General features: G+C 36.9%; 1 protein-coding gene across 1 annotated transcript in view; it reads right to left on the bottom strand.

Moving 5' to 3' along the window:
* Positions 1 to 27,214, bottom strand: part of PRIM2 (DNA primase subunit 2) — a 244,655-nt gene that overhangs the window by 96,583 nt on the left and 120,858 nt on the right. Inside the window, exon 8 of the mRNA XM_049777644.1 lies at positions 6,358 to 6,425. Within this exon, the coding sequence (XP_049633601.1) occupies positions 6,358 to 6,425 (68 nt within the window). The remainder of the gene's footprint in view (positions 1 to 6,357; positions 6,426 to 27,214) is intronic.

Here is a 27,214-nt window from a genome sequence, read left to right on the forward strand (position 1 = left end):
TTGCTATAATTGAAATAAAATCAAGGAAGGAAGGAAGGAAGGAAGGAAGGAAGGAAGGAAGGAAGGAAGGAAGGAAGGAAGGAAGGAAGGAAGGAAGGAAGGAAGGAAGGAAGGAAGGAAGGAAGGAAGGAAGGAAGGAAGGAAGGAAGGAAGGAAGGAAGGAAGGAAGGAAGGAAGGAAGGAAGGAAGAAGCTGCAAAAGGATTGAAGTAGTCAAGACTTTTCATTATTTCCATGATGCCCTATGTTCCCACAGAACCAAGTTACTCAAACCAGAAATGAAAGTGGGAGATGTTACAACAGATACTAAAGAAGTTCAAAGGGTAATCAGGGATACTTTGAGATTCTTTGTGTCACAAAATGAGAGAACTTAGAAAAAAACGGATGAATTCTATAACTTCCCAAGGTTAAACCAAGATAATGCAGAAAATGAGAGAACCTAGAAGAAATGGATTAAGTTTTAGACTCCTATAACCTTTCAAAGTTGAACCAAAATTATCTGAAATCCCTGAACAGACCCAGCACTACTAAGAAAATTAAAATAGCAATCAAAAGTCTTCCCAGAAACAAAGCCCCGACTGAGATGGATTCACTAGTGAATGCTTCTAAACCTTTAAAGCAACTTAATGGTAATATTTTTCAGACTCTACCAGAAAATTGAAGAAACAAAAACACTCACAAGCATTATATCTGAAGTAAATATCACCATGATACCAAAAGCAGACAGAAAAACCAGGAAAAAAAATTACAGACCAATATTCTTCATCAATACAGATGCAATAATCCTCAAAAAAAATTCTATCAAATAGAATCCAACAATCCATCAAGAAGATCACACACCATGTTAAAGTAGGTTTTGTTCCAGAGGTTAAAGGATAATTCAACATATGCAAGTCTATTAATATGCCCTTTAATAAAACATTAAAATCATATGATCATAGCAATAGATACAGAGAAAAAAAATTGACAAATTCCAGCAAACAGTCATGATAAAAAATTATCCACAAACCAATCAAAAGATTATTATACTAAAAGGGGAAAAACTAAGATCTGGCACAAGACTAGATTGCCTGTTCTCACTACTCTCCAATACAGTACTGGAAGTGCCATAGCAATTAGCAAGAAAAAGATATCAAGGACATCCAGATAGGAAAGGAGTAAGTCAAGCTCTCACTGTTTGTAGATGACATACTATATTTAGAACATCCTTAAGACTCTACAAAAATTTTTTTAAATAAACTTGTGTAGTCAAGTAGCAGACTACAAAATTAATATACAAACATCTACAGGCTATTTTATAAAAAAAATGATGAAAGAAGTGATGTTTTAATAAAATCAACCCCATTCACCATTGTGCCTCAGAAAACCAAAAATTAGGTAGAGGTAAAAGTCATATACAAGAAAACAACAAAACATGCCTTCAAGAAATGAAAGAGGAGAGAGAAAATAAAACTCATATCCCTGGACTGAGAAAATTACCATCATAAAAGACAAGAGGCTGGAGCAGTAGCACTAGAAGTAAGGTGTCTGCCTTGCAAGCGCTAGCCTAGGATAGATCATGGTTTGATCCCCCGGCATCCCATATGGTCCCCCCAAGCCAGGAGCGATTTTTGAGCTCATATTCAGGAGTAATCCCTGAGCATCAAATGGGTGTGGCCCACAAAAAAATGGAAATATTTCTCAAATCATTGCATAGATTTAAACGCAAGCTCTATAAAGATAACATGACATTTTTTCAAAGAAGTAGAACAAACACTCCTGAAATTCATATGGAACAATAAACCTGCATGAATAGTGAAAATAATCATTGCAAACAAGTACAGGAGAAGCATCATTTTCCCTAACTCCAAACTACTATAAAGAAGTAGTTGTTGTTTATTGGGATAAAGACAGACCTACATATCAATGGAATAGACTTGAATTTCAGAGATTGATCCTCAGTTGGACAACTAATCTTTGATAAATCAAGAAATACGAAGTGGAAAAAAAGAGAAAAAAATGAAGTGGAGCAGGGAAAGCCTCTTCAACAAGTGGTGTTGGCAAAACTGGTCAGCTGCATGTAAAAAAGTGAACTCAGTCCTCTCTTTAATGCCAAGCACAAAGTTAAAATCAAAATGGATTAAAGACCTTGATATCAGACCGGAAACCATAAGGTAGTAAGAAGAAAATGTAGGCAAAATACTCCATGACAATTAAACCTATTCAAGGATGAAACACCACTGGCCAAACAAATAAAAGCAAAAATAAACAAAAGGGATTACAATAAATTGAGAAAATTCTACAACTCAAAGGAAATGGTGACTAGGTACAAAGACTGCCCAGGTAACAAGAGAAACTATTCACCCACTGTCCATCAGATAAGGGGTTAATCACCCACCTCTATCACTGGCCACTACATAGCAAACAATTGAGAGTCTACAAGTTCACTCTTCACATCACTCTATATTCACTCCATGAATAATGTCAACTTCTAAATACACCACTGATTTTAATCTATCTATAACAATAATAATTAACAAAATCTCTACCTGACATAAGTCTCACTCTTACACTGTCTGTTACTAAGTGTTCCTCCCACATGCCCCATAGGAACCTCAATTTTAAGTAATTAGAAACCAGTGAATCTGAAATGAAGATATACAAAAGCCAACACTGATGACAAGATTGGTATTGAAACATTGTGTGCTTGAAACTCAATTGTGAATAACTGTGTAATGTCTCGGTGACTAAAAAAATTAAATTAAGGGGCCAGCAAGGTGGCGCTAGAGGTAAGGTGTCTGCCTTGCAAGCAATAGCCAAGGAAAGGACCACGGTTCGATCCCCGGACGTCCCATATGGTCCCCCCAAGCCAGGGGCAATTTCTGAATGCATAGCCAGGAGTAACCCCTGAGCATCAAAACGGTGTGGCCCGATAAACCAAAAAAAAAATTAATTAATTAATTAATTAAATTAAAATTTAAAAATTGAATATTTTTTCTCCATGGGGGAAAATAAAAGAGATAGTAAGCAGGTAAGGAGTTTGACTTGTAAGCACCTGACCTGGGTTGAATACTGGGCACATCATACGCCCCCCCCCCAAGCACAACTAGGAATGATCACTAAGTGCAGATCAAGGAGTAAGCCCTGAACAAATATGGGTATGATGAGAGAGAGAGACGAGACAGAGACAGAGACAAAGAGACAGAGAGACAGAGAGATAGAGAGAGACAGGGAGACAGAGAGCACTGAATTTATAATCTCAACAACTATGCTCATTTCTTTTTTGGAGAGGGGCCACACCCAGTGATGCTCAGGAGTTACTCCTGGCTATGCGCTCAGAAATCGCTCCTGGCTTGGGGGATCAAACCGCGGTCCATCCTAGGCTAGCATTGTCAAGGTAGACACCTTACCGCTTGCACCACCACTCCTGCTCCATCTATGCTCATTTCTTAATTCGCTTATAATCCCTTATTGTTCTGAGTTAAAGAAAACATTGTCAAGACAGAGTAAAGTTGAGCACCTCTAGGGAGTGCATAATCCAGAACAAGTTCATTGTGGATCCATTACTCGAGGAAAGAATGCACTGCAGCACAACTCAATTAATAAAACCATGATCTTCACATAATTCTGCTAGAAAGGTTTACAAGCATATCAAGTATTTAAGAGTCCAATAAAACCAAAAATCCTTTTAGAACAAAGATCTCCTGTTTGTTTTATTCCAAACATAACAGGCACAATCTCTGAAGAATGGGTGAATGCTATGATGAATAGATAAGTTTATATTGCCATATATTGCTGAAGCAAACAGTTTCTGTGTTTAACTATTAACAGTAGAACTATAGGATTAACTACAAAATTTTGGCACAGCAGCTCTACATTTTTAGAATAACATATTTACTAAGCAATATTCTAGATTATTAGAGCAAAGTAATGTATTCTTTCTCTACAAATTCTATAAAATGAATTCAGATCTCTCAATAGCTACTTCAATTTTCACAGGTATTTTTTATCAGCTTGCAAATTAATTTAACTGACAAATTTAATTAAAATGCTATTCGTCATTACTCTTGGATTATTAGTCATCAAAAAATATAGAACTAACAATGATCTCAGTCTCAAACTCCTAATAACCATCCCTTGGTAGGCAACTTTAAATAACTTTAAATTAGTTCATACAAATCAATGATGATATTTTCCTAAAAAGATTATCATTAGGTTCTCCAAAATAAATAGTACTGTTCCCTATTTTGACTTTTTAGAAAAGAAATGTAAAAGAAAAGCATTTAGACAGCAAAAAAACAAAAATAAAGCAATATGCTTGAAAGAACTATCACAAGGTTACTATGTAGAACATGAGAATCAAGCTATGCACATTGGCTGCCACCCTCCATACAGAACTCTCTGAAGTGGTAATAAAACGAGACACAATTTGGTTTAGTAATAATAAAAAAGCAACATCAGGTGGTGCATATTACATGTAGCATCTAGCCTGGTTGCCTGGCAACCAGTCATAAGTGAACTCCACAGAGAATGAAGGCCTTTAAATGAATGTACAGTTTGCAATTTTCAAGGACTCGAAGAGACATGTCAGTTGTTAATCTAAATTCTAGTTGACAATTGCCATACTGAGGTGGAAGAAGGAAAAATCCATCTTTATTGCATAGAATCAGGCATTAACTAGAAATGAGATTCAGCTCATTAGTTTTATATATCTTCTAAAATAGTGGTTTTATAGGGAAAATGTGAATATATGATTTATATATCATAAAATTTATGCAGAAAAAATTACTACTATAAAACATCCATTCTTTCATTCAACAAAACATAGTATAAATTTCTCTATTTCCATGTTATTAGCTAACTCATTGTAAACACAAATATTAAAGATACTTTACAAATTCTTAAGCAGAACATACTAAAAGGAGAAAAATAAGTAAACAAGTGATTCTAATGCTGTAAGTTCAATAATTCTAAAGTAGTAGAGGAATATTAGGACAATATTTTTTTTAAAAAAATTCTGATTTAAGGGTAGGACAGTAGAGGAATAAACTATAATTCAAATTATTTAAGTAGAAGATGGGGGGGAAAAAAGAGCATTCACAGTGTGTGTGTGTCTGTGTGTATGTGAGAGAAAGAGAGAATAAGAGAGAGAGAGAACGAGAGAGAGAGAGAGAGAGAGAGAGAAGAAAAAATAATTACAAGGACAAAGAGGTAAATAAAGGCATCTCATATTACAGAAACTTCAAGGCATTTAGTAGTACTAAAAGATAAAGTACATATACTAAATGAAGAGTTCTGGTTAAAATAGGTTCATTTTTCAGAGAGGCTCTATGATCTACTACTAGGTGAACTTCAAATATATATGAGTCAGAGCCAATTCCACCAGCAGTGTCGACCTCCCTCCACCAATGAACTTAGTCCTATATCACCACCCTCTGCCCCCTGGACTGTCAGTATAACAGACACATTTAAGTTTAGATTGTTAAAAGTTTATTCCCAGAGAGACTTTATAGCCAAGCAAAAAGTTTAAATATTATCCAGGATGAAATTATCCAGATATCTGGATATTATCCAGAATGAAACTGAGGAAATCGAGAATGATTTTAAATCTAGTAATAATGTAAACACCCAAGAAATATGGCAACCTATAAGAATCAACATTTTAGTAAGCATCTAGTCAAAGTATAGTAACTCATTTAATGAGTTTGCAAAGGAGGCAGTGGAAGATAGAAAGGACCCTTGGTCTTAGGTGGAGGGACAATGACATCGGTGGCAGGTTTAGAGTTGGAACATTGTATTCGTGAACTTCAATTATTACCAGTTTTTTAATTCACAATGTCAAATAAATTTTTCTTTAAAAGTCAGTAGTACCTTCTGAAAATCAAGGGTTAGTATGTATGTTTTATTAGTTACTTGAATTTTGTTTTGTTTTGTTTTGTTTTTTGTTTTTGGGCCACACCTGGCGGTGCTCAGGTGTTACTGCTGTCTGCTCACAAATAGCTCCTGGCAGGCACGGGGGAGCATATGGGACACCAGGATTCCAACCAACCACCTTTGATCCTGGATCGGCTGCTTGCAAGGCAAACGCCGCTGTGCTATCTCTTCGGGCCCTAATTACTTGAATTTATAACAAAATGAAAATAAAGGGGTAAAATCTTTTTGTAGGATCATTTTACCTTGAAATCATCTACATCTCAGCTTGGGATACACTACTCCTCCTCTTCTCTTAATTCATTCCCTCTCCTCTCTCCATATCCAAAATAAAATGGTAATTAGTTTAATTTTTTTTTATATTTTATTAACTGAAAGGGTTTTGAGCACTTTAACATACTTGACCCACTTTTAATTAACTTGATTTATGAGCTTAAGGAGTTTTTACCTGAGGTGGTTAAGCAGAGGCTGAAGTCTCTCATCAGACTGCACAGCAGGCAAGGATCTGGCTGTTAACTAAAAGCAGAAAACAGGGTTGGTAAAAAATCAGCAAAGGTAAAATGCTAAAAAATTTATAAGAAACATTAAACAAGACGGGAAGAGAAGAAGGGAAGGTCATCTTTTAAATATAAGTATGTTGGGGCCATAGAATAGCAGATAGATACCTGCTCTGTGCACCCAGGTTCAATATGCAGCACCCTGAGACCCACCGTGAGTGGTAATAGAATACGAAGCCAAAAGTAAAGCCTAAATGAGAAGCATCAATTGTGGGACCTGCCTCAAAAAGAGGCTATTTTCCTTAAAATCAAAGAACTGTGAAGAAAGATAATATATATAATGTTATTAAATACAAATACTGTGTGACCCTAAATAAATATAATGTCCCCAGATAATTCCTGGGCAGCCTAATTTAGGCTGATACCTCTGCGGCATTCAAGGTGAAGACGGTGTGGTTTATGCAAAATCCGTTCTGTATAAACTATAGCAGTTAGCTTCCCTACATCCTCCAATAGAAATGGCCAGACTTCACAGTTGAAATAAAAATAATATTAGCAGTTAAATCTTCTCAGGTGAGATCAGAGGGCTAAAAGCTCTGAGAATAACTTTGGGAGGGGACTGGGCAGATCCGCCGGCCCGCCTCCTTCCTCCCCAGCCCACACACCCTTAGCCAATGAAAAGATACCAATTCCTGCCTACCAATGCAACTTTCCCAGCAGAAAACAAAAATGGACCATCTCCTCCAGCAAACTTCAAAAGGAAATTAAAAAAAAAAAGTCATTTCTATAGAAATGGCCAGCAGAGAGCAACACAGTTAAATTCCCCTTTCTGATGAATTACAGCCCAATACCACATCCTACACCCTCCAGCAGAAACGGCCCAGCAAACTCCAAGGCACAAAATTTGTTTTAGATCTATAAATCTCGAATCACATAGCCACATAACACTTTGATATCATTTTGAGGGGCAAGGGGGGGGGGGTTACATCCAGCAGTGCTCAGGGGTTACTCCTGGCTCTGTGGTCAGATATCACTCTTGGCTTGGGGGACCATATGGGATGCCAGGGAATCGAACCCACCATAGGTCCTGGGTCAGCCACGTGCAAGGCAAATGCCCTACCACTGTGCTACCACTCGAGCCTACACTTGGATATCTTAAAGTAATATCACAGGAAATCTGTGATATACAGTAATATCACAGGAAATATGATGGGGAAGTTACACCACAGTAATCTACTACCTTCAGTGAGACTAATCTAACCATAAGACTCAACTAGCACCAAAGAACTCAACTGTCTAAGGATATAGACACTGGAATCTGCAATAATATGGAGTGACAACAATCATTTGTTTTGTTTTTATGTTTGTTTTTTTGGGTCATACCTGGTGGCACTCAGGAGTTATTTTATTCCTACCTATGCATTCAGAAGTCGCTCCTGGCAGGCTCATGGGACAATATGGGATGACAGATTCCAACTGGGCTGTCAGAGACCAATATGGAATTCAGCAGGACATACCAGTCTTGTGTGGCAAGAGTTTATAACCTAAGGCATTGGCTAGCCCCAGAGCCATAAGAAATATCACAGTTTCCTACCAGGCATACATTCCAGGAAACTTGTTAGGTCCTTGAAACATCACTAACCTGAAGGTGTTCCTGTGCCCCTTATGTAAAGATGGCATGGAAAGATTACTTGTAAGATGACCTCTGTAATGTGGGCTGTTTATCCTGCCTTCTCTCCACCCCCTGTAAAAGTTGTGCTTAAAAAGAGCCTGTACCAATCAATAAAGTGAGACATTGATAACACACTTTACTTGGTCTCAGTCTCTTCTTTCCCCCCATTCTATTTTCAGGCTGAGACCCCTCTATACCCACGAAAATAACCTGTCCTGCAGGCAGGACACTGGGCCAGTCCTTTGTTAGCCACATGCAAGGCAACTGCCCTACAGCTGTGCTATCATTCCAACCCCTCACAACAATCATTTAAAATAGACCCTTGTTAACCTAAGTTTTGATAATTTCATTTACTTTTCCATTACAACAATGGAAAGGCAAACAAACAAACAAACAATGGTTTGTTTGTACCTGCATGAAGGAGATTATCATGGTGGGTGGAAAACTGGGGTCACTGGTGAAGAGAAGACCACACTGGTGGTTGGATGGATATTTGATCATTCAATGCTTGAAGTGACTATATTAGTGACTATATTATGAACTTGGTAAAACACAATGTCATAGTAAAAAAATTTTTTTTATTTAAACAACTTTATTACATACATGATTGTACTTGGCTTTCAGTCATGTAAAGAACACCACCCATCACCAGTGCAACATTCCCATCAATATCCCAAATCTCCCTCCTCCCCACACAACCCACACCTTTACTCTAGACAAGCTTTCTATTTCCCTCATACATTCTCTTTATTAGGATAGTTCAAAACTTAGTTATTTCTCTAACTAAACCCATCCCTGTTTGGGTTAGCTTCATGAGGTGAGCTATAACTTCCAGCTCTTTTCTCTTTTGTGTCTGAAAGTTGTTATTGCAAGAATGTCTTTCATTTTTCTTAAAACCCATAGATGAGTGAGACCATTCTGCGTCTTTCTCTCTCTCTGACTTATCACACTCAGCGTAACAGATTCCATGTACATCCATGTATAGGAAAATTTCATGACTTCATCTCTCCTGACGGCTGCATAATATTTCATTGTGTATATGTACCACAGTTTCTTTAGCCACTCATCTGTTGAAGGGTATCTTGGCTGTTTCCAGAGTCTTGCTATGGTAAATAGTGCTGCAATTAATATAGGTGTAAGGAACGGATTTTTGTATTGTATTTTTGTGTTCCTAGGGTATATTCCTAGGAGTGGTATAGCTGGATCATATGGGAGCTCGATTTCCAGTTTTTGGAGGAATCTCCATATTGCTTTCCATAAAGGTTGAACTAGAAGACATTCCCACCAGCGGTGGGTAAGAGTTCCTTTCTCTCCACATCCCCACCAACACTGCTTGTTCTCATTCTTTGTGATGTGTGCCAATCTCTAGGGTGTGAGGTGGTACCTCAAAGTTGTTTTGATTTACATCTCCCTGATGATTAGTGATGTGGAGCATTTTTTCATGTGTCTTTTGGCCATTTGTATTTCTTTGTCAAAGTGTCTGTCCATTTCTTCTCCCCATTTTTTGATGAAATTAGATATTTTTTTCTTGTAAAGTTCTGTCAGTGCCTTGTATATTTGAGATTAGCCCCTTATCTGATGGGTATTGGGTGAATAGTTTCTCCCACTCAGTGGGGGCTCTTGTATCCTGGGCGCTATTTCTTTTGAGGTGCAGAACTTCTCAATTTAATATACTCCCATCTGTTAATCTCTGCTTTCACTTGCTTGGAGAGTGCAGTTTCCTCTTAGAAGATACATTTAGTCTCAATGTCCTGACGTGTTTTACCTACGTGTTGTTCTATATATCTTATGGTTTCGGGTCTGTTATTGAGGTCTTTCTTTCATTTGGATTTAACCTTCATACATGATGTTAGCTGGGGGTCTAAGTTCAATTTTTTGCAAGTGGCTAGCCAGTTGTGCCAACACCACTTGTTGAAGAGGCTTTCTTTGCTCCATTTAGGATTTCTTGCTCCTTTATCAAAAATTAGGTGATTGTATGTCTGGGAAACATTCTCTGAGTATTCAAGCCTATTCCACTGATCTGAGGGCTTGTCTTCATTCTAATAACATGCTGATTTGATAACTATTGCTTTGTAGGACAGTTTAAAATTGGGGAAAGTAATTCCTCTCATATTCTTTTCCACAATGATTGCTTTAGCTATTCTAGGATGTTTATTGTTCCAAATGAATTTCAAAATGCCTGATCCACTTCTTTGAAGAATGTCATGTGTATCTTTGGAGGGATCGCATTAAATCTGTTCAATACTTTGGGGAGTATTGCCATTTTAATGATGTTAATCCTGCCAATCCATGAGCAGGGTATGTGCTTCCATTTCCGCATGTCCTCTCTTATTTCTTGGAGCAGAGTTTTATAGTTTTCTTTGTATAGGTTCTTCACATTTTTAGTCAAGTTGATTCCAAGATATTTGAGTTTGTGTGGCACTATTGTGAATTGGGTTTTCTTTCTTATTTTTTTTTAAAAAAGACATTTATTCAGCGTCATGATCAGACTATTATTTTTAGCAATCAACAGCATGGATGCAAAAAAAAATCTACATTGAAACCCTTTGTTGGAATGCTTTACACTTTCCACAGAACAGAAACTAAAATAATCTGTTATACAATTAGCCACAAATACAGGCCTCGAGTTTTTTGCCCATACATATGTATATTGTCTAAAACATGTCTTCTTTGTAGCAGCTAGGCCCTGCCACCACTGTGCTTGGCTGATTTCACAAATCTGTTGTAACCTGTAGCTTCCCTGTCACTTCTCTGGCTCTGCTCTCCTGCTAAGATTTGTTTCCTGGCAATTAAAACCTTCTACCACTGCCATAGCTACTGCTACTGCTGGAACCGCCATAGCCACCTTGGTTTCGTGGTTTGGCAAAGTATTGGCCTCCACCTCCATAGGGGCCTGAGCTTCGACCTCCAAAGTTTTCCCCCATCATGGGTCCAAAATTTGAGGACTGATTATTGTAGTTGCCAATATCATTGTTACTTCCATCACCTCCAAAATTGATTCCATCATTGCCATATCCATTATAGCCATTCACATTCTTAATGAGGCATTGAGTCCTATTTGCCAGGATTTTGTTGAGGATCTTTGCATCTGCATTCATCAGCGATATTGGTCTGTAATTTTCTTTTTTCGTAGCATCTCTGTCTGGTTTAGGTATCAAGGTGATACTGGAGTCATAAAAGTTATTTGGAACTGTTCCTGTTGTTTCAATTTCATGAAAGAGTCTTGCCAGGATTGGTAGAAGTTCCTCTTGAAAGGTTTGAAAGAATTCATTAGTAAATCCATCTGGGCCTAGACTTTTGTTTTTGGGCAGACATTTGATTACTGTCTTAATTTCCTCAGTAGTAATGGGTGTGCTTAGATATGCTACATCCTCATCCTTCAACCGTGGAATATTATAAGAGTCCAAGAATTTATCCATTTTTTCCAGGTTCTCATTTTTAGTGGTGTAGAGTTTCTCAAAGAAGTTTCTGATTACCCTTTGAATCTCTGCCATATCAGTAGTGATCTCTCCATTTTCATTCCTAATATGAGTTATCAAGTTTCTCTCTCTTTGTTGGTTTGCCAGTGTTCTATCAATCTTGTTTATTTTTTCAAAGAACCAACTTCTGCTTTCGTTGATCTTTCGGATTGTTTTTTGGGTTTCCACTTTGTTGATTTCTGCTCTCAGCTTTGTTATTTCCTTCTGTCTCCCTATTTTTGGGTCCTTTTGTTGAGCACTTTCTAGTTCTATGAGCTGCTCAGGTAAGCCCCTTCTTCCTTCCTGATGTGTGCTTGCAAAAGCTATAAATTTTCCTCTCAGTACTGCTTTTGCTGTGTCCCATAAGTTCTGGTAGTTTGTGTCTTTATTATCATTTGTTTCCAGGAACCTTTTGATTTCCTCCTTGATTTCATCTCAGACCCACTGGTTATTCAGTATGAGGCTATTTAACTTCCAGGTGTTAAAAGTTTCTCTTCTGTGTCCCTTTGGAATTCACAAATAATTTCAGAGTCTTGTGGTCAGTGAAGGTAGTCTGCAAAATTTCTATCCTCTTGATATTATGGAGGTATGTTTAATATGCCAGCATGTAGTCTATACTGGAGAATGTCCCATGTACATTGGAGAAAAATCTGTATCCAGGTTTCTGGGGAGTGTCCTATATATATCCACTAGACCTCTTTCTTCCATTTCTCTCCTCGGGTCTAGTATATTCTTGTTGGGTTTCAGTCTGGTTGACCTAACCAGTGTTGTCAAAGCCGTGCAGTCCCCCACAATTGTGTTGTTATTGATATTATTTTTCAGATTTGTCAACAATTGTATTAAATATTTTGCTGGCCCCTCATTCGGTGCATATATGTTTAGGAGAGTTATTTCTTCCTGCTCTAGATACCCCTTAATTAATATTAAAATGTCCATCTTTGTCCCTTACAACCTTCCTGAGTATAAAGTTTGCATTATCTGATACTAGTATGGCCACTCTGGGTTTTTATGGGTGTTCTTTGCTTGGATAATTTTTCTCCAGTCTTTTATTTTGAGTCTATGTTTATTCTGACTATTCAGGTGCATTTCTTGTAGGCAGAAGGTTAGATTGAGTTTTTTGATCCATTTAGCCACTCTGGTTCTCTTAACTGGTGCATTTAGTCCATTGACGTTGAGAGAAAGAATTGTCCTGGGATTTAATGCCATCTTTATATCCAAATTTGGTGTGTCTTTTGGTTAGTCTTGTCTTAAATTTGGTCTTTCAGTTTTTCTCTTAAGACTGGTTTTGAGTCTGTAAAGTTTCTGAGCTGTTGTTTGTCTGTGAAACCATGTATTCTTCCGTCAAACCGGAAAGTGAGTTTTGCTGGGTACAGTGAAGCATTCATTTCACTCAGTCTTGTCACAATATCCCACCACTGCTTTCTGGCCTTGAGTGTTTCTGGTGACAGGTCTGCTGTAAATCTCAAGGATGCTTCCTTGAATTTAATTTCCCTTTTTGATCTTGCTGTTTTCAGAATTCTGTCTCTATTTATGGGATTCATCATTGTGACTAGGATGTGTCTTTAGGGTATTTTTTCTGGGGTCTCTTTTGGTTAGTACTCTTAGTGCATGCAGAATTTGATCGCATATATTCTTTAGCTCTGGAAGTTTCTCTTTAATGATGTTCTTGACCGTTGATTCTTCCTGGGTCTCTGGGACTCCAACGATTCTTAAGTTGTTTCTGTTGGGCTTATCATAGACTTCTATTTTCATCTGTTCCCATTCCTTGACTAATTTTTCCATTGTCTGTTCATTTGCTTTAAGTTTTTTTTCCAATCTCTCTCGCTGTATGGAATTGTTATTTATCTCATCTTCCACAGCACCAATTCTATTCTCAGTTTCTGTTACCCTGTCCCAGAGCTTATTCATTTTGTCATTCACTTAGTTTACTGAGTTTTTCAGGCCTGATAGTTGAAATGTTATTTCAGTTTTGAGTTTTGTGATTTCTGTCTTCATATTTTCTTGGTTCTTGTTAGTGTTCTGTTCAACTCCATCAATGGTTTCTTTGAGTTCTTTGAGCATCTTCCATATTGCTTGTCTAAAGTCCTTATCTGAGAGGTTGATTAGTTGGTTGGTCATTATCTGGTCATCAGAATTGTCATCTTCATTCTCTATGTCTGATGCTGGCCTGCATTTTTTCCCCATTGTCACACTTGTATTGTGGGGTTTTTTTTACGTGTTGTGGTGGTATTCATTGGCTAAATGATATACGCAACCACACTCCTCTGGCTCCGCCCTTTTGGGTGGGTCGACTTGCCTGCAAGGGAGGGGAGTCCTCCATGGATGAAGCCTCGCACAGGATCAAATCTTAGGGCTAAGCACGCAGCAGAGAAGACAATCTGGAGAGAAATGCTCGGCTTCAGTGATCCAGCACAGTTCTTAAGTGTGATTTTTTTCTTCTTGTTGCAATGGTGTTCTTTCCTTAGAAAGAGTGCACGGCCACGTAGCGAAGCAAAGCTAAGTGCTCTTCTGGAGCCTCTTTTCTGCCCACTCCCAAGAGTTTCACACGACAGGGCAGGAGACAGACACACACAGGCAGCACTCACAATTTTTCACAGTCGGGCCTCACTGGGCAGGCGTAGTTTCGTAGATTTTCCCAGCCTGATGTCACAAACAGGGGACCTGGCTTCTGCAAAGTACTGCTTATAGCCGGTTTTCATGTTATGAAGCAGTTCCTTGGCGTTCCCACTCTAGAATGAGCTTCTGGGAGAGCGAGTTTTCTGGAGCCTCTTTTCAGCCCACTCCCAAGAGTTTCATGCGACAGGACAGGAGACAGACACACACAGGCAGCACTCACAATTTTTCACAGTCCAAAAATTTTTAAGCTTGTAGGGTATGTCACTTTATTTAGAAGAAAAGGGTAAGGCAAAGAATAAAATGGGATTACCCATTGGAGTTTAACCAAAACCCTTTAGTCATAAAAATATAACCATTGAAAATAAAATAACCCACCTTATAGAACATTTCACTGCCTGGTATAAGGAAGAAATTGTGAAAAAAGTTTTTCACTTAGAGCTAATGAAACTCGTGAAACTCATTATATATAGACATATAGGTGTATGTACATATTGCATACACATATACATACACATCTATGCTGCCTTATGTTTTGAGAAACTACAAATATATAAAACCAACTAAAAATATATCAAAGCAATTCCAAATATTTAATATTGCAATATGGACTCAGATTACTCTGAACTATGACATCTCTCTTGATATTACTCAGGGAACCCATATGGGTTATCAGGGATCGTCTCATGAAAGATAAATGCTGTACCCATTATACTATCTTTGTAGTCTCTTGCTACTTTTACACAGCCAACAATCTCTCCAGTATGAAAAAAATTTTGTCTAATACTTCATGATATATAAAATGTTATCAAGGTTCTATAACAAGAATATTTTAATATACCTTACATCTACAAATGTCAAATCCCTTTACAAAATGTCCTTTTCATTATTTATAAGAGATGTCATTGCTTGAAACTTAAAGTTTGTTAAGTTTCTTAAAATACTGACATGGTACTGACAGAAGTTAACAAGAAAATAAAAATCTTACCCCATCAAAAAATGGGGAGAAAAAATGAACAGACACTTCCTCAAAGAAGAGAAACAAATGGCCAAAAGACATAGGAAAAGATGCTCCACATCACTAATCATCAGGGAGATGCAAATCAAAACAACAATGAGGTACCATCTCATGCCATAGAGACTGGTACACATAACAAAGAACAAAAGCAATCATTGATGGAGGTGTGGGGAGAAAGGAACTCTCATCCACTGCCTTTGGGTATGCCATCTAGTCCAACCTTTATGAAAAACAGTTTGGAGATTCCTCAAAAAACTGGAAATTGAGTTCCCATATGATCCGGCTATACCACTCCTAGGGATATACCTAGGAACACAAAAATACAATACAAAAATTCCTACCTCACACCTATATTCATTACAGCACTATTTACAATAGCCAGATGCTGGAAACAACTAAGATGCCCTTCAACAGATGAATGGCTAAAGAAACTGTGGTACATATACACTATGGAATATTATGTAGCCATCAGGAGAGATAAAGTCAAGAAATTTTCCTACACATGGATGAATATGGAAACTATTATGCTAAGTGAAATACGTCAGAGGGAGAGACAGACACACAGAATACTCACTTATTTATGGGTTTTAAGAAAAATAAAAGGCATTATTATAATAATGCGCAGAAACAATAGGGATAAGGGCTAAAAGGACTGACTCATGATATGAAGCTCACCACAAAGAGTGGTAAGTGCAATTAGAGAAATAACTACACTAAAAACTATTACGACAACATTAATGAGTGAGAGAGAAGTAGAATGTCTATCTGAAATAAAGGCAGGGGATGGGGAAGGAGGAGGATGGGGGGAATTGGTGATGGAAATGTTGCACTGATGAAGAGGGGTGTTCTTTTATGACTGACATCAACTACAAACATATTTGTAATCATGGTGCTTAAATATATTTTAAAGGTTTTCAATAATAAAATAATTATATATCTCAAAAATCAATTTTCAGGGGCTGGAGCAATGGCGCAGTGGTAGGGTGTCTAGAGAGACTGCAGTTCAATCCCCAGCATCCCATATAGTCCCCCAAGTTAGGAGATATTTCTGAGTGAATAGCCAGGAGTGACCCCTGAGCGTCACCAGGTGTCGCCCCCCTCCCAAAAAAAAAGAGAAAAAAATCAATTTTCAGTAGATCAAGGGAATAGATTGGATCTGTAATGTTGCTATTGTTCAACTACCCAGCATGCCTTCTAATCAATCTCTTTAATAAGTGAAAACAAACTCCTCAATTAGAACAAAATTTTTCTTCTAAAAGTTTGTTTATCCCATATAAGCATTTCTCTGCACTTAAATCTTTGCTTGTGATTTCCTCAATAATTAATAAACTTCTCATTCACATTGACTCCTGATTCCACTCTTACCTCTTTCCTTTTTTTTTTTTTTCCCCCTTGGTTTTTTGGGCCACACCCGGTGTTGCTCAGGGGTTACTCCTGGCTGTCTACTCAGAAATACCTCCTGGCAGGCACTGGGGACCACATGGGACACCGGGATTTGAACCAACCACCTCAGGTCCTGGATCGGCTGCTTGCAAGGAAAACACCGCTGTGCTATCTCTCCGGGCCCATCTGTTTCCTATTTTATTCTCTACAACAAGAATAAAATGAAATTTCCCAAATGAAAGATAACACCATGCTCTTAAAGTTATCTAATACTTCTCTTTGGCTCTCAATCCACAACAATTCTACCTACTATTTTCATCCAACATTTCCTGAATATTCTTGGTAGTCATAATGCTATACTACTGGGGATAAATGACTGGCTCATCTGTTTCTGTTAACTCCGTGAGACATAGTGGAAGCATATCAGGCCAAAATTACCATACCTGCAGTTTCTGGAACACAATTTGATTCCTTCAAGACTCCTTCAGCATCTCTCAACTTATTTTTTATGTTTGAATATTATTTTCAAGTTTAACCAAAATGAATAATTCCTCAACAATGGGTCAGTATTGAATCAAATTATTTCAAGAAAAACATTATTAGGCTTTCAAAGGTTTCACTTTCAACTTCTGAAGCAATTAACATTTCCAATCAGAGAACTACCTGTTAAGAAAAAGAATTAATGAAGCTTTCCCAGAGTTTCTTAAAGTAAATAGCAATCTGTTATTTGACCTTTAGCTGACTGATTGTAAACTTAATTTCAGGGACCACTGACATCATCATGTCTTCTAAAATTTCTCTTTGAGCCCAAGTATCTACTTCTATAACCCACTGACTTATAAGTGGACTGGACTAATAAGTGACACAAATCTTTAAAGCTTACAATCTAATAAAAATACAATAAACATTTACTGAGTCACTTAAGTAGCTTCCATTAATTGATAAAAATAAAAATGATCATATTTATATATCATAATTAGAACTCATCAAATTCCTGCTTAAAGCAAAATTAATTTAAATACTGTAATAATAAATAACAACTGTCAGTCCTTCTAAGAAAATAATATACATCTTCAGTATGGACTTCCCTGTACCAGTGAAATTATTTGACTAATTCACCAATTACATTTGGTGCCCATACATGTTATTCATTAGAAAATAAAAGAATGTCCTTGAAAACCATGTACCAAAAATGAAAGAGACAAGGGATATATCATAGTTTGCATCTCTGAACTACACAGTCTGCAGTTTGAATTTAGGGCTGTTTCATGGAAATCATAATAAAACTTGCTGTAAGTATAGCTATTTCTTATTATTGCTCAGAGGTGAACATATTATTAATATGTCCTCAATTATTAAGAATATATCTAGTTTCCAGAATTAACCAAAGAAAAATTCATGCTCAACACAAATACAAGAAATACACTGTGTAAAATCTCCCTTTAAAAATTATTATCACTGAGTAAATTTTGTATTTTGTAATTAAATTTAAAAATTTGTGTCAAAAAATACTTCTCCATTTAATGTCAATATATATCACACAAATCCATGGAGGAACTGGTCTAACATGGTCATCTTAATCAATTACAAAATTTAGCTCAATTTAGGAAATTGATTTGTCTAGATCAAAATTCACAAATTGGCAGAAGACACAGGCTATCTGTCTTCTTGGATTAGGCCCCTCGCTGTCAGAGCACATTCCATAGGTTCCATCACACAAAAACACTCCATACTTGATACAATTTATCCCAACACTTCTGTTCCAATTCTCATCACCTCAGTTTGCTTTTGGTTTCCTTTTGGAACATACCTAGTGATACTTGGGATCAATTCCTGGTTCTAGTGGACAGACAGACACGGACAGTCTCCCCTCTCCCTCTCCCTCTCCCTCTCCCTCTCCCTCTCCCTCTCCCTCTCCCTCTCCCTCTCCCTCTCCCTCTCCCTCTCCCTCTCCCTCTCCCTCTCCCTCTCTTTTGATGTACACTCTGAATCATTGGATTTAACATTTGTGGAAGGAACAAGAATATTTTCTGGGGCCGGGCGGTGGCGCTGGAGGTAAGGTGCCTGCCTTGCCTGCGCTAGCCTAGGACGGACCGTGGTTCGATCCCCCGGCATCCCATATGGTCCCCCAAGAAGCCAGGAGCAACTTCTGAGCGCATAGCCAGGAGTAACCCCTGAGCGTCACAGGGTGTGGCCCAAAAACCAAAAAAAAAAAAAAAAAAAGAATATTTTCTAAGGAAATCACTCTTCTCCATCTCTGGGACGGATTACTCTTAAAACCCTACTGAAGATTATGTTATCAGTCTGCTATTATTCTAAATCAAAAGAATTTAATGGGGTCAATAAAAAGAAAAAATACTTCATGCTTTTCTTCAAACAATGAACATAAAGGTCAGATTGAAGAGCATTTAAAAAGGTTAACTACATGAGTATATTTGGTAAATATTTGTTAAAGTCAATATATATTTGGGAAACAAAGGTAAAGGTGACTCAATCCTTCAAAAATGAAGAAGCTAGAGGATTATTTTTTTTTAAATCCCTTCAATCTGAACTGTTCACCCAACACTGGCTAAATTAAAACACATAAAAATGACAGGAAAACAATGCTCACTTGGAAAGCATGCTCAATTTTGTTCCCTGATGCTAATACCCTCTAGCACTCATTTCAGCTTCCTTACAAAACTCCAGAAGAATGACAATATACAGTAATATAAAAGCTTTATCATAAAAGAAATTCAACTCAGGTAACAAGCACAAGTCAAATAATTTTTTGCAATAATGTTCTACTCACTGAAGCAGAACAAGAATCTCCTCCAGTGATATTGAGAAGTGGTACTTACGTACATTTACAAATAACAGAGGTCAAATTTAGGTGCCTTGAAGTTTGGTTTAACATTTAATACTTTTTCTGAAGCTGCTTTGGGTTAAGGACAAAATTGAGAAGATTGGTCAGAGAATTCCTAATGATCTCTTGACCCACATATGAAGTACGGTCATATAATCAACATCCTTCACAAAAGTGATGTTTACTGTAAGTGCTAAATCAACACTGAATGAACATAAGAGTGCAGAGGGCATTTTTATATTGTGTTTTTGTGTTCCTGGGTTATATCCCTAGGAGTGGTATTGCTGGGTCATACGGAATCTCAATTTCTAGCTCTTTAAGAAACGTAAATATTGTTTTCCAAAAAGCTGGACCAGTCTACATTCCCAGTAGTGAATGAGAGTCCCTTTCTCACCGCGTCCACATCAGCACTGGTTGTTCTTATTTCATGTGATGATGTAAGATGGTGTATCATCTATGGTGTAAGATGATATCTCATTGTTTTATTTGCATCTCTCTGACTAGTGATGAGGAACATTTTTTTATGTGACTGTTCATTTTTTCTCCCCATTTTTTGATGGTGTTAGATATATTTTATCTTGTAAAGTTCAGTCAGGGCCTCGTATATCTTAGATATTAACCCCTAATCTGATAGGTATTGGGTAAAAAGTTTCTCCTATTCCATGGTAGTCTCTGTTTCCTAGTGACTGTTTCGTTTGAGATACAGACGCTTCTAAATTTAATGTAATCCCATTCTTTATCTTGCTTCTACTTGCTTGGTCAGTGGTGTTTCAATTGAAGATGCCTTTAGCTTCAATGTCATGGAGTGTTCTGCCCATGTTTTTTTCCTCTATGTAGTTTACGATTTCAGGTCTTATATCAAGCACTTAATCCAATTTGATTTGACCTTTGTGCAGGAAAAGTCTGAGTTCATTTTATTACATGTAGTTGATCAGTTTTCCAATCACCACTTGTTGAAGAGGCTTTCCTTTTTCCATTTGCTTGGACAGTGGTTTTCAACCTTGAAGATGCCTTTAGTTTCAATCTTATGGAGTGTTCTGCCACATTTATCTTATGATTTCAAGTTTGATATCAAGATATTTAATCCATTTTAATTTGACCTTCTGCATGGTATTAAGGAGATATCTGATTTGGTGTTTTTGGAATACAGTTAGTTTCCCCAGCACATTTTTTAAAGAGGTTTTCCATTTTCATTTTGTGTTTCTTTCTCCTTTATAAAAAATTAATTGTTCATAAACCTGTGGGTCCATCTCCAGATATTCAAGTCTATTCCTTTGCTTTAAGAGTGTCTTTATTCCAATATCATGCTGTTTTAATGACTACTGCTTTATAATACAATGTAAAACATGAAGAACGTAATCCCTCCCATCTTTATTTTGCCATCTATTCGTGGGTGTTTATTTCTCCATATAAATTTGAGGAGCATCTGAGCTAATTCTTTGAAAAATGTCATGGAAAATTTTTTTATGAGTTGCATTGAATCTGTAATACTCTAGGAAGTTTGGACATTTTAATGATGTAAATCCTCTCAATCCATAAGAAATGTCTTCATTTCTCTGTGAACTCTTTTATTTCATGAAGCAGGGTTTTTTATTTTTCCTTATATATCTCTTTCACCTCTTTAATTAAGCTGAACCAAAGATTTTCTGAGGCACAATTGTGAATGTGATTGTTCTTTAATATCCTTTTCTTCTCTTTCATTATGTCTATAGATAAGCCATGGGTTTTTGCATATTAACTTTGTAGCCTGCTACTTTATTATACATATCTATTGTTTAAACAAATAATTTTGTGGATAATAATAATATATAATTATATTATATAATATATAATATAATAATATATTATTATATAATAATTTTAGGATTTTCTAGGTACACTATCATGTCATATGCAAATGAAAGCTTCACTTCTTCCTTTCTATGTTGATGCCCTTGATGTCTTTTACTTGCCTAATTGTTATGGCAAGTATTATATTGAATAGAAGTAGCCAGAGGGGGCAATTTCTTCATTCTTCCTTTAGATATAGTATATCTTTATTAAGTTTTAGCATGGTTGATCTATAAAGGGGTGACAAGGCAGTGTTGAACTTCGCCACTATTACTGTGTTGCAATTGGAGTTCTTATTCAAGTTCATCAGCAGCATCTTGCTGGCCCATCATTAGGTGTGTATATTTTTAGAAGTATGATTTCATCTTGGTATACACATCCCCTGAGCAGTATGAAATGCCCATCTCTGTCTCTTATAATCTTAAGCCTAAAGTCTGTGTCGTCTGTTACTACTATGACCAACCCAACCTTAAGAGATTTGTTTGCTTACATGATTGTTCTCCAGCCTTTAACTTTTAGTCTATGTTTGCTCTGAGTTTTCAGGTGTGTTTCTTGTAAGCAGCAAATTGTTGGTATCAATTTTTTGAGCATTTTGCCACTTTGTGTTTCTTCATTGGTACATTTACTCCATTGACCTTGAGAGAGAGGAGAGAATTAATTGTCATGTTCTGCCACATCTTTTTGTAGGAATTTAGTGTGTTTGTTGGGTCTGCCTTGCCTTAAAGCGGACCTAACTGTTGTTCATCTGTAAAGCTGTGTATCTTTTCATCAAACCAGAATGTAAGTCTGGCTGGGTGAAATATTCTTGCTGAAGCATTCATTTCATTTTTATTACTATATCCGACCACTGCCTTCGGGTCTGGAGTTTGTTTCTGATAAATCCTCCATAAATCTTAGGATGGTTCTTTGTATGTAATTTTCCTTTTTGATCATGCTGCTTTCATTATTCTGTCCATAGTGGTGCTTTTCTCTGGACACTTTTAGCTGATACTCTTCAAGTATACAGGATGTATGTGCGCACTCTTTAGCTCTTGGAATTTCTCTGCAAATGATGTCCTTGACTGTTGGTTTGTAATGCAGACTTCCTTGGGCCTCTGAGACTCCAACGATTCTTATGTTGTTTCTACTGAATTTATCCTAGATTTTTATTTTCATTTGTTCACATTCTTTGAGAACTTCTTCCATAACCTGGTCATTTAATTTAAGGCTCTTTTGCAACCTCTTCTATTGTATGGAGTTTTTATGCAGCTCATCTTGCAGCTCACTGATTCTCTCCTCAGCAGCTACTATGCTGCTGGTAAAGCCTTTCAGCAGTGACATTTTCATTTTTCCTACCAAGTTTTTCAATCCTTTATTTCAGTTTGAATTCTTCTCATTTCTGCTTTCATATCTTCTTGAGTCTTACTTGTAGTCTATTCAGTTAATTCCATGCTTTCTTTAACTTCTTTAAACATCCTCCATATTTTTCCTTTAAACTCCTTATCTGAGAGGCTATATAAGTAGTTGGTACTGTGGGCCATCAGAACTTTCATTTTCATTTTCTAAGAATGATGGAGGTCTGCGTTTTTCCCCACTGTGTATTTGTAGTGTGGTGTCTCTATATACAGAGGTAGAGTTCATTGGCTAGTAGAAGTGTTCAGCCTTGCTCCTCTGGCTCTGTCCCTCTGAGTGGGGTCAGCACCTTGGAGCAGCAGGGTCCTGGTACCAGCTGAAACCTGAGACTTTTTTCCTGTTCTCTCCTTCTGTGTGAGCCAGCTCATCTGGCTGGTGACGAGGTCCCAGGCACCTACAGGAGGCCAACGCTTTTATCTATTTCTCTCCATCTAGGCAGGGCCAGATCACCTGGCTACAGCCACGAATGTTTTCAATTCTCATTTCATACAAGATTTAAGATAGCTACTACTGCAATTTGTATTTCTGTGAACTCTAATTCAAAATCTGACTACTTTCCTACTACATGGCAACTGCATGTATTATACTTATGATATACTCTAAATAAAACATAGCTCATATAACAAAAAGTAAACTTTGATTCCAGAAGGCAACAATATATTTAAACAATTTTCACAATAAAAAGATAAAACTTTAGAAAGAATAGGTTGCTCAACAGAACTACCACTACTTTTATTACTAAGACCAAGGCAGCAGCCAGTAAAATTAACTTTTATGAGAAGAAGCTCTTTTATAACTTCACTAATTTAACAAAAAAATTTCTGGTTCTTTTTGAAATACATTTTCTTTACTAGCAAAAGATTCTAACTATAAATCCCAAACTGTAAGGTTCTACACTGCATTCTTAATCCTGGAACTAAATTTGATATCTTTTCGTATTTCCCTTCCCTAGTGGACCAGCTGCTCTCTTCAATAAGATCACTCCAGTATTCAAGAGGCACATAGAATTTTCTGGTTCTCATGTGGCTTTTAAACATACCATTTCTCTTGATCTTTACAGCAGTCAGTTTCATCAGTACAATGTTTTGGTACATGGAAATGCTCCTATCAGCTGGCCACAGATAGGATTTTAAATATGTAAGCTTGATTCCGCTTGAGTTCTAAACATGCCCAAGTAGTTTAATTTTCAAAAAATATTAAACTGTGCCAAGTTAACAAGATAGTTCCAATTCAGGGGTCTGGATGATATAAAGAACTAAGAGAGTAAACCTGGGAATAGTACAGACATTCCAATGCTGATTTTTGATCATGAACCCTGTGGTGTGAAATGAAACCTGTTATTCAAAAGGCTAACCTAAATACTGATGCTCTATATCACTGACAAATGTAAAACAATTACTTGATCAAGAAAAAATAAGGATATTAAGAAATATGCAGGATTAAGTGTGCACGGATAGCTAAATTTTTTTCCTTTAACTGAAACACCTATAAAATCATTTTACTTCCAGAATACCTTGACAGTTTATGGGGGATGGGGAGGGATGTTAGCAGTGAGCAGTTCACAAGCAAAAGTCAAATGTGGTCAGTGGAATTCAGCACATTTTGTTTTCACACTCCGCTAAAAGACTGGACTATTAACCTTTTGTATGTTCTCTTAAAGGGGTGCTGGGGCACAAATAAGAGCAGTAGCAACATAATCAGCAGTTTTCATAATTCTGAGACATTCAAGACTGGCTACAAAGAGTTCTATATACATTCTAATCCTCACTATGCAATGTTCCTTGAAGTGCCACTATCCTTAAGGCCCTGTGTGACTTGAAAACAGTTCTGCACATAAGTACCAAGAACATCCTAGGAGAATAAATATCTAAAAACAAAGGCCTTTGAGTCTAAAGCACCAACAACTTTACTCTCATCTATTTATCTACAAAATTTATAGAATTTCTGCATTTGATTCTAGACGATATTTTAACTTTACTATACAAATAATATTCACTTAATTTACTATTAAGTAAAGCAATATTAGGGCCAGAGTTACATCAGATAAGAAATTTGGAGCCGGAGTGATAGCATGGAGATAGGATGTTTGCCTTGCATGGAGAAGGTCAGTGGTTCGAATCCCGGCATCCCATATGGTCTCCCGAGCAATTTCTGAGCATAAAGCCAGGAGTAACACCTGAGCAGTGCCGGGTATCACCCAAAAACCAAAAAAAAAAAAAAAAAAAAAGAAATTTGTCTTACAGTTGGTTGACCCACAATTGATTATCATCATCCTATATGAGCCCCAACGTCATTCTGGAGGAATTCCTGAGTGCAGAGAACCACTGAACACCATTAAGTGTAGCCAAAGTTAAGGTCAAAAAAAAATTTGAGTAATGAGTATACTATGTATATACTGTACATATTTCCCTAAACTTAAGCCCTAAATATTTGAACCCTCTAGCTTTAGAAAACATATCACATTTTTACTTATCTCCTCCCATCATCTACTTCACCAAAAGAAGTCTCCATGGTACTGTAAGCTTGGAGAATTAGAGATGGCTCTAGGTCTGACTACATTACTGCTCATTTGCAGTGTTACTTCCTATAGAGGAATGGATCTGACCTATGTTATCAGCCATAAATCTTTATATGTAAATACCCCCTCAAATCTATTAATTACTATTTCACTCATTTAATAAATGTTTGAAACGACCAAGTTTTAAGTTCCTTGTGACCATGTTTCAGTAATCACTTCTCCCCAAGCATCTGTATATTTATCTTAACTTATATTTGACAAGTTCTTATAAGAAATATACTTATTTGGGATTTCCAGAATCAAACTGCTCCTTTAATGAACAAGGTTTTATTATATTTCTCAAAGACTTCCTGTCTATGCACATAAATACTATGTGAGGATTAGACAGTTAAAGAGGTTAAGGCAATTTTTATTTTGCATGCATCTAACTCAGATTCAATTCTCAGAATACATGATTTCTAAGCCCCACCAGAAGTGATTCCTCTGCACAGATCCAAGGGAAAGTCCTGAACATAGCCATCCACCCCCACCAAGGGGGTTGGAGGGAGAGAGAGAATCTAAGTGAGCCAGAATTGACTATAATTATAAGTTTATAGTAAATGTTCAAAAGACTACCCAGAAAACTTATATGTGGCACATACAATTCCTTATTTAAGCAGACAATTCTTGATAATCTTTAACTTCCTGCACAATCTATTTACTATTGTGTCAGAAATTAGCTGATCATTCACTACTCTAGAAATAACCTGACTATCCAGTATATTAATTCCTTTATAATTACTACTACTCATTGTACCACTTCTAATATTGGAAATTTAAACCTATTTTAACAATATATACTTAAGAGTTATTCATTAGAAAATAAAACTGATATCAAATCTTTAAGTACCAAAGTTAAATACCAAGAAAAGACATCTAAAAGTACTACTGATTTTCCACAGAACACTTTTCCCTTGATTTGAGCTTTTATTTAGTTTAAAGTAAATACAAAGGAATGTAAAATGGTGTGAAGATGGTGGGAAGAATTTTTATTAATGTTTCAGATCTCTGTTATCACAACACAAAGCTCTTGGAAATATACTTAAAGAATTGGAAAGGCTTAAGTGATTGAAAATAAGTGATCAGGGGCCGGTGAGGTGGCGCTAGAGGTAAGGTGTCTGTCTTGCAAGGGCTAGCCAAGGAAGGACTGTGGTTCAATCCCCTGGTATCCCATACGGTCCCCCCAAGCCAGTGGCAATTTCTGAGAGCTTAGCCAGGAGTAACCCCTGAGCATCAAACTGGTATGCCCCCCCCAAAAAAAAAGAAAGAAAAAGAAAGAAAAAAGAAAATAAGTGATCAATAGGAAGGAATACATAAAATGCATGTAAGAATCCTTCTACAGGTGACTTAAACAACTGATTAAATGTACAACTCAACAATGGAAGCCCCAGATGGCTAACAACATCATTCAAGTGTTTTTGTCAATGAATGCTGTGTGTGCATGTATATTTGTTTAGCATTCCAGCTATGTTTCCTGTTTTCTATGACTTAATTTTCTCTACTGCCTCAGAGCACTCTGATTTATTTCTTAATTGAGAACCCAACTTTGACAATCAGAACATATTTTCAATTAAGTGTAGAATCAACCAGTATGCCTTCATATTTCACCAGGTTGTTTCCTCCAACCTGAACTAACCAGATATTGTAATATTTTCTGATTAATTTATTTGGTTGAAATTGAAACTTAGAACTATAAATAAGACTATAGTATAACTCAACTCCTCTATAAAAGATCTTCTTTTTTTCCTAATATTTGAGAACCTTTTAATCATGCACAATAAAGTTTGGACTCAAAAACAGAAGCCTTGTTACTCATTTTAAAAAGCTTCTTGTACAGGGCCGGAGTACTGGTGCAAGTAGTAGGGCGTTTGCCTTGTATGCGCTAACCTAGACGGACCACAGTTCGATCCCCCACCGTCCCAGATGGTCCCCCAAGCCAGGATCGACTTCTGAACACACAGCCTGGAGTATTCCCTGAGCATCACTGGGTGTGGCCCCCCCTAAAAAAAAAAAAAAGCTTCTTGTAATAGTTAAAAACAA

Source organism: Suncus etruscus, chromosome 7, assembly GCF_024139225.1.
Source record: "Suncus etruscus isolate mSunEtr1 chromosome 7, mSunEtr1.pri.cur, whole genome shotgun sequence".
Classification (NCBI taxonomy): Eukaryota; Metazoa; Chordata; class Mammalia; order Eulipotyphla; family Soricidae; genus Suncus; species Suncus etruscus.